Here is a 15,096-nt window from a genome sequence, read left to right on the forward strand (position 1 = left end):
CTGATGAATATCTAGTCACTGGATTCAGATGGCTCTGGAGGAGAAGTGAGGCTGGTGACCTGCACAACCTTCCCTCACTCAAAACAAAATCAAGTGCAAGTCATGTCATTATTTCTCTGATGGTCTTCTTTGGCAACTAAGGATGAACACACACACACACACACACATACACACACACACACACATACAAAGATTTTAAAAGGGGAGGAGCAGTTCAGTAAAACTATTGATAAGTCAATCAATCAATAAGCATTTACTAAGTATCTCATGTACCAGACAATTGCCTACTATTTGGAAGAAAATATGCTAAGTGCTAAGGATATAAAAACAAGTTGAAAAATGTCTCTGCCCCACCCCCAAAAAAGCTTAAATTCTCCCACCCTAATGCATGCTAATAGATAAATAGATACATGAAAATGTGGAGAGAGAGAACTACCAATTAAGGGGACCAGAAAAGACTTAAAATTTTAGGAGGCAGTACATGAACTGAGAATTGATGGAGGTTAGATTTTCTAAGAGAAGAGGAAGTGCCTTCTAGGAATGGTACACAGCCTGTAAAAAGGTACTGAATTAGGCATTGATCTATAAAGTTCAGAGAACATCAAGTGGGTCAGTCTTGCCAGAACAGAGTGTATATAAATGAGTAAGGAGCTAATGTTCAGTAAACTTGCCAAAACCAGACTACAAAAAGCTTTAAATGTCAAGTTGACTGGTTTGCATTTTCTCTTAGAGGAAAAAGGGAGAGTTATATTGGTCTTATCTTATTTATAGCATGTTGTGTTCCCTTCTAGGAACATGTAAGTTCCTTAAAATCTGGGATTCTGACTATTTTTTTAACATTGAATAATTCACATCTACAAGTATGTTGTATTTTACTTCTACGTGTTGAATTGACAAAACTTAGCGCACCCACAAATGGTAAAATTTTCTTAGACTTCTAGAAATGTTGATAGATTTAATACTTTTTATTATTTCATTAGTTTAGAGTTTCTTATTATAGTTAATAATTTATCACCTATCAACCAGCTATACTAGTTTGTCCTCAAACAACTCTTATTGAATGCAAAGAACACCACTGCCTATAACATCTGCTTTTTCCTGATATTAGTTTTGATCATCTTTTTTTCTTCCTCCTTTAAAAAATCTTTATTGTAAGAGATGGCTTTCTAGTAGAGGATGGGGAGAAATTCAGTGGGAAATATAGGTAAGGTAAAAATAAAAGATATCAGTAAAATTATGTTTAAAGGTAACAATACATCTGAAAGGCCAATGTCCTTGTATTTGAAATGATACTTAAATTTCATATTGAAACTTCAATGAAGATTCATTTTTCTCATGTCTTAAGAAATTTTCAAGGTATTTGTTAAAGGAACATATTTAATAAAATGTTTCCCTACAATATTATTCATTTTTCCCTCTTTATTGAAACAAAAATATTTTATCTGCATTAGTACCCATTTGGGAGAGAAGCTCATTCCAGATATTATCCCTTCAGCTTTGTTACTCATCTTTGAGATAGGCTTTATGGCACCATTCCAACACATTAATGTGAGTCTGGACAGAAGGATGCACACGCATACCAAACACTGATGCTACAATGTTGGGACTAAAATTTTCCGTATAACCAAATGTATAATTGTAGACGCATCTCTTCCTCCTGGTGCTCAGTAAGAAGTTTCAGCTCTTATTTCTATAGATCCATCAGATGAGCTGAAAGGGTAACCACTGTTGAATACTTTATCTAAAGAGTACTATCTTAATATTTACTAACCTTGATAGGTTTTATGGTTTGGTCATTTATTCAGCATTCATAAGCCTGAGACCATCGAATGATTTCATTTAGTACAGAAAGGGAATAATTCAAATGTTATTTTGTATCAATCATTATATACCTCGGATACATAGCAAAGTAATATTCTATTAGTAAAAGAGTCTTGGAATATATTTTAATTACTACAATATGGCTAAGATACATTGTCCCACAAAATTCTCAGTCTGTAGCACACATTGTTCAGTAGTTGTATGGATCATATAGTTATCATTTGGGATCAAAGCTCTAGAGCTGGAAGAAATGTTAGATGCTGTCTAGCGTTGCCCCTTTATAGAAAAAACCTCAAGCCTGCCGTTACTGGGTAGGCAGCACAGAAAGCAAATGAACTGCTTTTCCAAATCTGCAGTGTTCCTTCTCATGTACCATGCTACCTCTTTTGGCAGAATTCTTGAAAGCAGAATTTAAAAACTAAGCCAGGGAAGGCGGCAGAGAAGTTTAGGTCCATTAAAATGAAATTATGTTAAAAACTGTCCCAAGATATTTTGTCCCAGTATTATTTGCTGTTCTCCCTAATCCAAATGAAAACTGAAAAAATCAGTTGATTGTCTGAAACTTTCCACTAACTGGATGTTAAGGTGTTCTACAAACACAGTATTTGTCAGTGACAAATACACAGAAAATTCCACATGGATGGCAGATATTATAAGAAAAAGAATAAAGCATGAGATCTTCTTCAGTTCTGTTGGGTGAAGTTTCCTAGGTTATGTGTGTCTCTTTGCATAGTAAACGGATGTTTACTTCTGTGATCATTTACCTCTAGATCTTATAAACAGTGGCTTTCTAGTTTTATACAGTGATTTATTTGCAAAAACACTCTCAGGATGCTCTCTCAGTGAAAGATACTTTCAATAAATGCAATATATGACAAACTTGAATTAAAACACTTCAGTCTAAACTCAAAAGTTATTTAGAAATAATAATAAGAGCTATGATTTATATAGTGCTTTCAAGTTTGTTAAATGTTTTACAAATATTGTCATTGTTTGGTTGTTTCCTTCATGTCTGACTCTTCAAGAACCCCTTTAGGATTTTCTTGACAAAGATATTAGAGTGGTTTGCCATTTTCTTCTCCAGATCTTTTTATGGATGAGGAAACTGAGGCAAGCAGGGTTAAGTGATTTGCCCAGGATCATATAGTCAGTAAGTGTCTGAGGCCTGATTTGAACTTAGGTATTTCTGATGATTAAGCTTGATGCTCTATCCACTGCGCCACCTAGCTGCCACTTTACAGATGCTACTTTTTAATATCACAACTCTGGGAGGTAAATACTATTATTAGTATTCCTTTTTGATGACTCTGGAGGAAAAATGAGGTTGGTGACCTGCACAGCCCTCCCTCACTCAAAACAAAGTCAAGTGCAAGTCATGTCACCATTTCTCTGATGGCATGATCTTCTTTGGCAACAAAGGATGAACATAAAACAATCCCTTTTACAGGATGAGGAGGCAGAAGCAGACAAAGATTAAGTCCCTTGCCCATGGTCTCTAGCTCACATAGATAGGAAGGATCTGAGGCTAGATTCTAACTTAAGTGTTAATAACAAGGTCCATCACTTAAACTTCTGGGCCACCATGTGGCCAGTGGAGAGTTCTCATATGGATGGAGCAGGTCAATCAAAACAAGTTGTCATGTTTATGTTGTTTCTTCAGTTAGAATGTGAAGTCCTTGAGGGAGGGACTATTTTTTCAGTTAATTCTTATTCTCAGTCCTTAGCAAAGTGAGATCTTAATAAATACTTATGGAATGACTATTTCAGATTTAGAACTTTCTCTTCCCTTAGACTGTAGAGTCCACAGTGCTCCAAGAATGTCTGGGAAAGCAAGATCTTATAAAGCTTGAGGGTTTAATTAAGTAAGGACAAAAAAGAGCTAGTGATAGGAATGTGTTGATGTCTAGAAATGACACACAGCCCCAAGTGCCTGAAGCTCCTAAGGGCCAGATAGGACCATACATGTGGGGCTGGTGACCTCCTGTCTTATCTGCCTATTAAATTTGCTCTCTGGGATGAAAGAAGGAAAAATCTGTAGGGAGGATCTTGAGGGAAAAAGAGAGCATGTCAGAAGCTATATCACAAAGTTTATATTGTTACAGACTTTTGTGCATAATTTCAAACCTTTATTTCTAGACAGAAATGTACCTCACATTAATAACACTTGTTAAAGGAATGCCACCTAATCGTCATCACTATCATTGTTATTATCAATAAGCACTCATTAAGTACCTATTATGTGCCAGGCACTGGGCTAGAAGATGAAGTTGGAAAGACAAAATTAAGCAGTCTTGGAGAGGCAGAGAGACAGAGGAGACAACATGTATGTATGTATGTGTGTTAATATATGTGTCTGTATATGTGTATATGTGCATGTATGCATGTAAATATATACATGTGTGTATACATATGTATACAAAATGAAACACTTGCAAAAAGAGCAAGGTAATTTAGGAAAGGCACTAGCAGTTGAGGATGGGGATAGTAGAGGAGGGGATCAGGAAAGGCCTAATATAGGTACTTAAGCTGAATTTTGAAAGGAACTGTATTTTAAGAAGCAGAGGGAGTGCAATGTAGGGGGCACAATGGAGTCAGGAAGAATTGAGCTTCAATTCAGCCTTAGACATTTAGTAGCATTGTGATAGTGAGCAAGTCTCAGCCTCTGTATGCAGCCTCTGTATGCCTCAGTTTCTTCAGTTGTTAAAAGAGAATAATAATAGCACCTACAACCCAATGTGAAAGCATCAAATGAGGTAATTATTACAAAGCACTCTGCAGTCCTTGGCTCATAATCAGTGCTGTATAAATGTTGTTGGTGATTATTCCAGGCATGAGGACAACCCATGCAAAAGCACAGAAGTGAAAGCAGAATACTATGTTTGAGGAATAGCTGACAGACCCGCTGGTCTACAGAGTTCACGAAAGGGGAGTAAGATAAGTCTAGAAATGGAGTCTGGAGCCAGACTGTGAAGGGTCTGAAGGTAGACCCGAGCTTGGGGGGAGGGGGAGGGATGGCTGTGCAAGTGGAGAAAGGAAAATAGAGATTTAAGGTTTTCAAAACACTTTTACATAAATTTTCTCATCTCAGCCTTGCAACAATTCTTTAAGGCCGATACTGTAAGTATCTTTATTCCCGTTTTATAGATGAAGGAGCTGAGGTTCAGGTGGGTTAAAGGATTTGCCTGTGGTGTGTGTCTTAGCCAGGAACTTAAAGGCACAACTCAAACCCAGATCATTTGGTTATTAATGTCACGCAACCTGAAGTGTGTGTGTGTGTGTGTGTGTGTGTGTGTGTGTGTGTGTGTGTGTTTGAGAAATGACCCAATTAAAGGTAATGCAGTAAAAGAAATAGAACATTTGAATTAAAAAAACAAAAAACAAAAAACTCTTCTATCTGGATGCTGGGTCTGCTAACTTCAATGAGGTTGGGCACACAACCTCTTAAAATACAAGTATCTCCATTATTTAAATCTCTTAATCTCTAAACTCTCTTCCCCAAATTCTAAGCTCCTAGGATTTGGGAGGAAATCAATTACAGAAAGTACATAGGGTATGTCTATATCAGCAATCTCTATTTATGGTTAAGGAACTACAAAGTGGAGTAAGGAAAAAGTACCTGTTACTTTACCAACTTTAACTATAATTTTCTGTTCTGGATATAATAAAGGCACCTCAGCCTTTAAGCTAAAAGAAAACCCCTTCCTTCAGCATTAAATTATTCTAGACTATGAGGAAAACATATTTAATTCAATTTATATTTTCTTACAAATATAAAAAAATTCTAGAATCTGTGATTTACTGAGAATACATAAAGTTTCTGTTATTGTTGTCATTTCTCAGTAGTGTCCAACTCTTCATGACCACATTTTGAGGTTTTCTTGGCAAAGATAATGGAGTAGTCTGCCATTTCCTTCTTCAATTCATTTTACAGATGAGGAAATGAGGCAAACAAGGTAAAGTGACTTGCCAAGGGTCACAGCTAGAAAGTGTCTGAGGCCAATTTTGAATTCAGCTCTTCCTGACTCCAAGCCTGGAACTCCATCCACTGTACCACCTAGTTGACCTATGGGATTACATAAAACAGGGGAGCAAAAAGTATGTATTTCATGACATTAGTAAAACTTGACAATAAACTTTAAAAAGCTTATGAATGACATAATTCTCTTTTGGGTTATTATTAGTAACTGTAAATATTAGTAACTGAGAATCAAACTTATAAACAATGAGAATTGGAGCAAAAATAAATGACAACCTATACCTGGCAGTCACGGTGATCTATAAAATTTTATGCTCATCAAGATCCACATTCTCTGCCTCCTACATGGGTATCATCCTGGCTGGTTTTCAACAATTTATCCATGCCATTACCTAAGGGTATTTCTTTCTCCACTCATGGAATCATTGGGTTTTTTAGGTAGATGGAACCTCAGAGATCATCTGGTATAATCTCTTCCCAAAGACTTCATGAAATAAGGAGAACAGACACTGAGAAGGGCTGACAAATAGTAATGGAATTCACTAGCTCCCACACTTAACTTTCAATTCCAGCCAATTTCAGAGCTTTGACTTACCTCAGGTAGGTCATCTACTCTTCATTACTTTGCCTTGCTAGTACTCCCCAATGATATTTTCCTAATACTTTAATAAAATACTAATACTTGAACAAAGCTGGTAATTATTTGTAACAGCTTCGCATATGTTTCAATATATTGTCTGCAGGTTGATGTCCTATAAGAAATAAAATGGAAACTCAAGGACATAAAATGTAATGTCCTTGTGTCTCTTACTTTATTGTTAAGTTAGAATAATCTATTTTATATATACAAGACAGTATTTATATATATATAATGTATACAAATGTGTACATATATACATATACAATATGCATATCACATATGCATATATATATATATATATATATATATATATATATATATATATGTTAATTTCTACAAGGATGATGAATTTCCAGCCATTTCCAGGCTTGGGGAACAGTCAATTAAAATGACCCAAGTAGGGAGATGGAGTGTCTTGTGTGAGGAACAGAATGGAGGCTAGTGTCACTGATTGTGTAGCAGGGAATAGTCAAGTGGAAGAAACTCTAGATCTGGAGTCAGAGGAATCTAATTACATCATGCCTTTCCCATTTACTATCTATTTGACCGTGGACAAATAATGAATTTCCCTGGGCCTCCAATTTATTATCTGTAAAATTATTTGTCTAAATTATCTCTGATGTCCCTTATAGCTCTAAATCTATAGTCCTTTATTAATCCTTCTACCTCCAATCCTTTAACTTTTACATCTCCTATTCTTACTCTTACAACTAAGGGGACTCTAGACTTGTAGTCCTGAACTCATTTTGACAGACAGATAAGTAATAAAATCCTAGAGAGCTGTTTCCCTTTTATAGCACAATTAACTGATATGACAAGGAGTACCTGTACTATTTCTCCACTTCTAGGGATCTCTCTAGGTCTGTTATCCTGAGGAGTAAGAATTTTAGTTTTCTTCAACAACTCAGAATGGAGAGAAATATTCTGGAGGCTCCCACAAGTCTGCACTCCCTAGAAAGCTCCATGGTTATGAGCTCCCTCTAGTATTCTATCCTCAAAGAATATGTGCAATAAATATTTCCCTCACTTTGGAATTCCTATGCATTACTGGGTTAAGTGAAGAGATGATATAAAATTCAAACACTCAGTAACTGCTTTACTAGTCACTCAAGCAGGAACTATACATTAAATAGTAAACTATTTAATTGGGACAGAATACACAAAGGAATATACCTTTCTAGAAAATTAAATAGCAAAGAAAGGTAAGGAGAGAAGGTTTTCAGGGACACCTTCTGAGAAATATCCAGGCTCTGGGCCATAAGCTTAGGTTGCAATTAGGCTTCAGTGATATCTACCTGACCTTGTAACTGGAAGACCTCTCCTACCACTTCCTGTAAACAGTGATTTCTGTTTTTGATTTTTGCCTACTGAAGCTAAGTAACTTGGTACAATAGAAAAACTGAGACTGGGGGATGGGGTGGAGTGGTCAGAGGATTTGGGTTCAAATCTCAGTTCTGGTACTTACTACTTATAAGACCTTGGGCAAGTAATATCATTTGATTGATTGCTTACTTGTCTTACTTCTCTGGGTCTCATTTTTCCTTATCTATAAGATCCTTTTCACCTCTACACCTAGGAAATTCTGATCTATGTCCTAGCCCAGCAACTCCCTTAATACTGCTGCTACACCTGTATTTTTCTACCATGCCTGCTAAAACTCCTAAAATCCCTCCTCTCTTGCCTCTGTAACACTGTTACCTGTAGCTTCTCTCTCCATCTTTGTAGTCACCACCTGACACTCTACTGAAACAGCTCCCTGTGGCTGCCATCTGCTGTTTCTTCTTCAGGGAAGTGACCCTGTTCTTTTAAAGTGAAATTCCAGCATCCCCATGCCTTGGGGCCAGTCACTACAATGTAAACTCTACTATTTGTCGGCCTTGTACACCTGTCTAGTTGGTTTACAGAAGAGTAGAAGAAGAGTAGCAACTCTAACACTTGGAAAGTCACCCTTTTTCAACAGCTTGATAAATCCCAATACTAAGTCTTCTATCAAGTTAGGACAACTGAATTCCATTCACCTGTTCACTGTATCTGGTTGTTGGCAACTTGCTTCTTACATGGTTGGAACCACCTGAGAAGTCTTGTTGAGGTTAGCGATAAACATGTGGACTCCTTTCCATTTACCTTTCCATCTCCCGTCATCTCCCATCTTCATCACCCCTAATAACTTCTAGGCCACATAAATTTCATTGAAGGGCAAATAAGACTCAGAAATATTACAAATTACAATATTACAAATAATAAGACTCAGAAATATTACAAATATTACAAACACTAGTCAAGAAAAGGCCAATATACATCTTCATGTTGTTGGACTCTGTGACTTCTGAGGTTCTCGGCTTTAAATCTCTGATCCCATTCATACACACAATGCAAGGGATGTGATGCAATTATTTCTTTAATAGGTTCTGATTCATTATGATATAAGATATGGTAAAAATTTACCTTTTGTGAAATCATCACCTTGTCAATATCATTACTAATTAAAACATTTTCAATAATTCTCAGATATCTTATGATTTTTTGTTATGAGAGATAGAGGGAGAGAGAGAGATAGAGAAAGGGAGAGAGAGAGAGAGATCTATCCTTGGGCAGCTATATGACACTGTGGATAGAGCACTGGGCTTGGAGTCAGGAAGATTCATCTTCTGAGTTAAAAATTGGCATCAGACATTTACTAGCTGTATGACAGACCAAGTCACTTAACTCTGTTTGCCTCAATTTCCTCATCTGTAAAATGAGGTAGAGAAGGAAATGGCAAACCACTCCAATATCTTTACCAAGAAAATCCCAAATAGGTTCACAAAGAGTTGGACATGACTGAAAAACAACAGAAAAATATTATGTACACACATGCATATATATACATACATACATACATATACATATATACATGTGTGTATGTATTCATATATATATATACATATATATATATATTCATCCTTGAGGGTCCAGAATTTTCATTGATAAAAGTTACATTGGTTTGGTGGGACTTACTATTCTCATTGTGACACTACTCCACATCCAGTGCTATACAGAAATGTGCTATATAGAAATACAGCAAAGTACCAGACAACAAATACATCTTTTGTTTTACAATTCTACATGTAAAATGGGATACTAAGGTACTAAACTAAATAGCTTCAGATTTATGGCTTTTACACAAATGTCCAATGACGTTCATACTGCCACTGTGCACATATATGTATATGTGTGTGTACTGTGTTATTTCCCAGTTGACACTACTGAATTAAAATGGTACCAAGGGAAATCACATGTCTTTTGTAATTAAGTATATACATAGGTACATACCACAGTATATCTCTCAATAAAGGCAACTCTATTTTTCTGATGAAGAGAGCATATTAGTAAAGAGAGCCTGATATCAAAATTAAGACCTAAAAAATTAAGACTGAAACCCCATGTGGTTCTATCAAAGAATTATTATGTCCCATAACCAAATTTTAGGCTTCCCACTGAAAAATAAATATGCCATACAGAGAAATGGATATGGATTCAGAGCTGTGGAAAAACAATTATTTCAACAGTGATATACACAAAGTTAATAACAGAATTGCCATCATGGTGCACTGCCAAAACTGGCAGCTAATCCACTTGTCTACACAAGAATAACAATCATTCTATTCATCTCATTCATTCTGTCCTTCTCCTTTTCTTCATTTTCCATGTTCTACTTGTAATTATATCTGATCACAGTTAACTCAAAAATAGGTATTGGATAATTACTATACAAATAATAAACACATTTTTCAATTATGTGTGCTCTATTTTAAACATTCCACAAAGTTGATATTCATTTCTTTCTTTTATGCTAACTATGAACCTGTATTAGTAAAATTACGGTTAGAAAGGACCTTAACTATCAATAATTTCAGGCATTTTCTCCTAAAAAGAGCTAGCATCCTAGAAAGTCAAACTTCCATTCTAATAAAGAGCCAGAACAATTTTAGCTGATATGAAGGTTTTCCTTTTTGCTCCCTTCTCTGGCAAAGAAGCCAGCTATATTGTTTTGTTGTTTTTAAAATACAGTTAAAACATGTTTTGCTTCATGCTCCTTTTTTTCTCTGTACGCTAAGTGTACTTAGTTGGAAATCTTACACAATTTGAATGGCTCTTTTATAATCTTCATCACTACATCTACTATCTGGCTTAGAAGACAGTGTGAACAAATACTTCCATTCTGATAATTGATTCCAATTTTCTGCTAAGTCAGCAAAATCACTTTCTAAATGTGTTTTTAAAACAGGTAACACCAAATACATTTGATGACATTTGGGCATTATAAAGCCGGCTTGTAATTGAGCCTCACATAAGACCTAATCTTCTGGTAATACAATGTTTAGGATTTGGCTATTACCCAAAGGGATTCCTTTGCTGAAGATTTGCTTAGGTGTTTTTAACAAGAAGGGATCTCAGTAAACCAACACATTAAAAAAAAAAAAAACCAAAAACAACAGGCAATGATAAACAATACTCAATGTTTTTACTCAATATAAATTTAATTATCAAAATAGTTACATATACTGTACTTCTTTTTTCCTGTCACACACAAGCATGTTTTTCAATAGCCAATTCAGTTAAATTAGAAACTGACTTTTATTGGCAGTTAGTCATTTTAATTACAGTGTGATGGCTTTGCTATCTTGGAAAATAAATCACTCTTCTGCACTGGAATTCTACTTATTCTACTGTCTTCCCTCGCCCCACCTCCCATTATGTACAAAAGCAAAATTGCACCTCTATCTCTTCAGCCCTCCTCTGTGGGTCCCATCCCCCTTCTCCCCTCCCCCTTACCATAAATTGCCATTTAAATGTTTAGTGCCCACCGGGTCGATTTAGCATCTCAAGGCTATTTACTACCTGCTCCAGCACTTACATACACTAGCTTTCCTAGTAATTTCTCATTCATAAAATCTAATATTTACCAGGCACCCATTATAAGACACAAACAACATTAAGCTGCTGAGCTATTTTACACTCTTCTCAGGTGTGACACGCATGACATCAATTAGTGACACTATTCATGAAAACAGAGGTTGTTGGGCAGAGAAAAAGAAGAGTTTTTGCATTTATTTCAGGGGGTTGGGGGCATTTACATGTCGTATCAGTTGACTTCAGAATATTTCATTACAAAAGTTCTTTAAAACAAATTATAACCTGGAACAGCGACTTACCTTTGTGCGACAGACGTAATCGGGGGTGAGTGGTATCTGTTGCATGACCTCCAATCCCGAACTCTAGGAGTAAACCCCCCAGGAGCGAAAAGATGATGTGCCCGGCGGATGCCATGCTGCTCCCTGGGCAAGTGCCTCGCTTTTCTCCGGTCTTCGCTTGGGCCGCCGGGGTCGGGAGGTGGACGGGCGCCTTTTCCTTCAGGGGCAGCTCCAGCAGCTCTGTCACACACCGCCACCTAATCCGCTGTCACCAGCAAAGACGATCCCCAAGGGCCATTTGTCAAGCTGTGTTTGGAGCTGTCACGGGAAGCCTCCCTCTCGCTTAGGACAGTTGTTTTCAAGCTGAGAGTATTGGGGACATTCCAAGGGAGGAGTTCGGCTCGGGCTCTCGGACCCCAGGAACCGCCTGCAGATTCTCCAGAACTGCTTTTGCAGTCACTTTCATTCAGAAAAAGACACACACACACACACACACACACACACACACACACACACTCACGCGCGCACCCCCTCCCCACACCTCCACCACCCCTTCCTTGGGGGCTCTTCTCAGCCCCTCCGAAGTCAGCCCCTTGCACTGGCTTGCCAAGCAGCCAGTTTTAATTCACCTTCTTCACCTTGGCTAATTAAAAACAAGAAGTGCTATTCTCCCCTCGGAGTTGCGGGATCCACCCAGCGGGGATGCAGGACTGTCAGCTGCTGTGTTTACAGGCAAAGTTCAGGGAGGGTTGAGGCAGCTTTCATACTTGGCTGTTTCTCGAGGAAGTGTTTCTGGTGCACGTGCCGCGCAAGCAGAGGCTCAGATCCCTCCCTGGTTTGTGGCTAGTGGTCCTAGGTTGTTTTAAGCATCAGGATCCTGAGATGTAAGACTTTTATCTCCGTTCGCCCCCATCCCCCATTCACTTTTTTTGGGGGGGAGCAGGGTATGCATATGAGAAGGGTGGGGATGAGAAGAAAAAAATATAGTTAAAAAAGTTGTGAGATGTTTGGTTTGTGGGGAAAGGATGCTTTAAAAAAAAAGAAACCCACAAGTATTTTTACCTAAAGGTAACCCTTAAAGTAAATTGAAATCCAGATTCAAAATAATCCTTCATAACTTTTCATCAAACATAATTTTTGACATTTCATATTTGCCTATGGGTCCCTGTACATCAGGGTTAATTTCAAATGTAGTGATGAATTTTAGCACTGGCAAACTAAATACTTGGGGAGGAAAAATAATAAGGGTTATGAAAAGCTATTAGGTCAATTATCATGTCACATGCTGTTATGACTAAGAAAAAAGTTTGAGTGACAGAAATCTTTTGTTTTAATCCCACATTATACATTACGCTTTACATTATGGTAAGAACACACACATTCTGGTAAAGCATTTTCTTTCTATTAATTGCCCTGTGGTAAAGATCTTGCTATATTAAACACATATATTCAAACATAAAGAAACTAAGTTTAATACTTTGATTTTAACTGCTCTATCCTTCCACAGTTTATTTTTCAAGAGACTGTGTTTGTGTAAATAAACTTAACACAGTAGGTCAACTTTCAATCAATCTCAAAAACCAAACCAAACAATGTGGAGCTGTTGGCATGGAAATGAATGATCTTACTGTGGAAGGGAGGGGGGAGAACATCCCATAAAGTGTGAAAAGGGTCTTTAAGAATTTAAGAACCAGAAAATAAGTGTGTAAACAGTAGCTGGAAGGTGGAGGGAAAAAAATGCCCAGAGAATTTTTTGAGAATTATATTTTTAATATATGGGTCCACTTTAACAAAAAATGGCATAGTGTATATGGGATACTTACCCCATATATTACTGCACATCTCACTATTGTGTTCATATAGACACAGAACTAAAGCATTTTCTATTTCTTCTAAAAACAATTATATGAGTGGGTATGAGTGCAGAGTGTTTCAGTAAAATGGGAATGCCACCAAGTGGTATAAATAATTAGATTTCAAAGGTCTAGGAAAAGATAACATATTCTAAACATTATTAAACAATGAAACAACATGAAATGTTTGCAGACTTTTAAACCTGGGGTGGTCCTTGTAGGAACTTGCACATTTTAAAAGTTAGTCTGATGAGCTACAGACATGAAGGCTACTCTAAGTGTAATATACTGTACCTTGAGAATGCTTGCTCATTTTCTTCTGAAAGTGAAGCAAATTGAAAGCAAATAGTTCTTTTTTTTTTAAATTTGTGTTATCTGGTAGAATTCTGGAAACAAACGTGGCTTCCATATCTTTTATTATAATTGTATGACTTATCTTGTACAAGTTAAATTAGATCTTTATTTTCCACTGGTTTCATTTAACTTACTAAATTTGTTCATCATTTACATTAAAACAATAAAGTAGATTCAAGCTGTTTCAGCAGGACAAAAAAAAATTAAGCCTTTGAAATGCTAATGTGGATACATTATTTAGAGGACTAGGTAGTTACTCAGATCCCTTTTCCATTTTTATAAACTACCCTGTAAATTAATTTAGGAAAGCTTCATAAAGTTATATTTCAAAATAAAGATTTACAAAACTTTTTTTTTCAGTTCCTTCAAACTATATTTCAACTCTTCCTGTGTTTATCAGTTCTGTTATTTGCTCCCATCTGCCTTAGGCCTCCTTCTGCCATTCACCACCTCACTAGAGACAACACAAGCATCTGTCAGCGGGAAAACTACCTGAGTTGTGACTACACAGAGCAATTATACATTTGGAAGGAAATTAGTTCAATATTTCACCCAGTGCAGAAACCCTTTGTAGAATCTCCCTATGGGTACTTAGATAAAAGGGAAAACTATACAATATCCTACAAAATGTCCGGCACCCAGAATTGTTTAGTTTGAACCTCAGGTGCACTTAATGGGGTTGCTTCTCCTATGTCTAGGTTGAGGACAGCAGGAGACCCTTTGTATCTTTCTACTCATGAACTGAGGAAAGAAGCAGCAAACTACTCAGTTAATAAAGATTTATTAGGTGCCTCCTATGTTCCAGGTATTGTGTAAGCAATAGGGATACAAAGGGCAAAAATCATCACTACTCCTAAGGAACTCACTGTCTAATAAGGGAGACGACATGAAAACAACTGCATAAATAAACTATATAACAGATAAATTGGAAGTATCAATGGAAGGAAGTCCAGAGAATTAATGGAGATAAGGAGAGACTATAAAAAGTGGGATTTTAGTTGGAATTTGAAGGAAGCCAAGGTTGCAGATATGGAAACCTTTCAATTTTCTCTGCCCTTTTCTTTCCCTCCTCCCCTTTCCAGATCTGGAACTATAGTCAAATAAATACTGCCATTGCTACTGGAAAGGATGTCTCAAATCTTCCCATCCCATTAACCCAAAAAACCCTTCCCTAGGAACCTTTCTCCTTTATGTGATTGTAAGAATTTGCAATCATATTAGAATGCCAGCTCTTTGGAGTCATGGGCTATCTGTGTTTTTCTCTTTGTATCCTTGGGG

The 15,096-nt window shown here is 36.8% G+C and overlaps 1 protein-coding gene across 2 annotated transcripts in view; it reads right to left on the bottom strand.

The window, feature by feature from the left end:
• The window catches only part of SEMA3E (semaphorin 3E), a 344,413-nt gene extending 331,975 nt beyond the window's left edge, over positions 1 to 12,438 (bottom strand). For both annotated transcript variants that reach the window (XR_011976936.1, XM_072653225.1), the window contains exon 1: positions 11,633 to 12,438. Coding sequence is in view for 1 of the 2 variants with exons in the window: in XM_072653225.1 (XP_072509326.1) it covers positions 11,633 to 11,747 (115 nt within the window). In the remaining variant the exon portion in view is untranslated. The remainder of the gene's footprint in view (positions 1 to 11,632) is intronic.
• Between the last annotated feature and the right edge of the window lie 2,658 nt (positions 12,439 to 15,096).

The sequence above is a fragment of the Notamacropus eugenii genome, chromosome 3 (genome assembly GCF_028372415.1).
Source record: "Notamacropus eugenii isolate mMacEug1 chromosome 3, mMacEug1.pri_v2, whole genome shotgun sequence".
NCBI classification, from domain to species: domain Eukaryota; kingdom Metazoa; phylum Chordata; class Mammalia; order Diprotodontia; family Macropodidae; genus Notamacropus; species Notamacropus eugenii.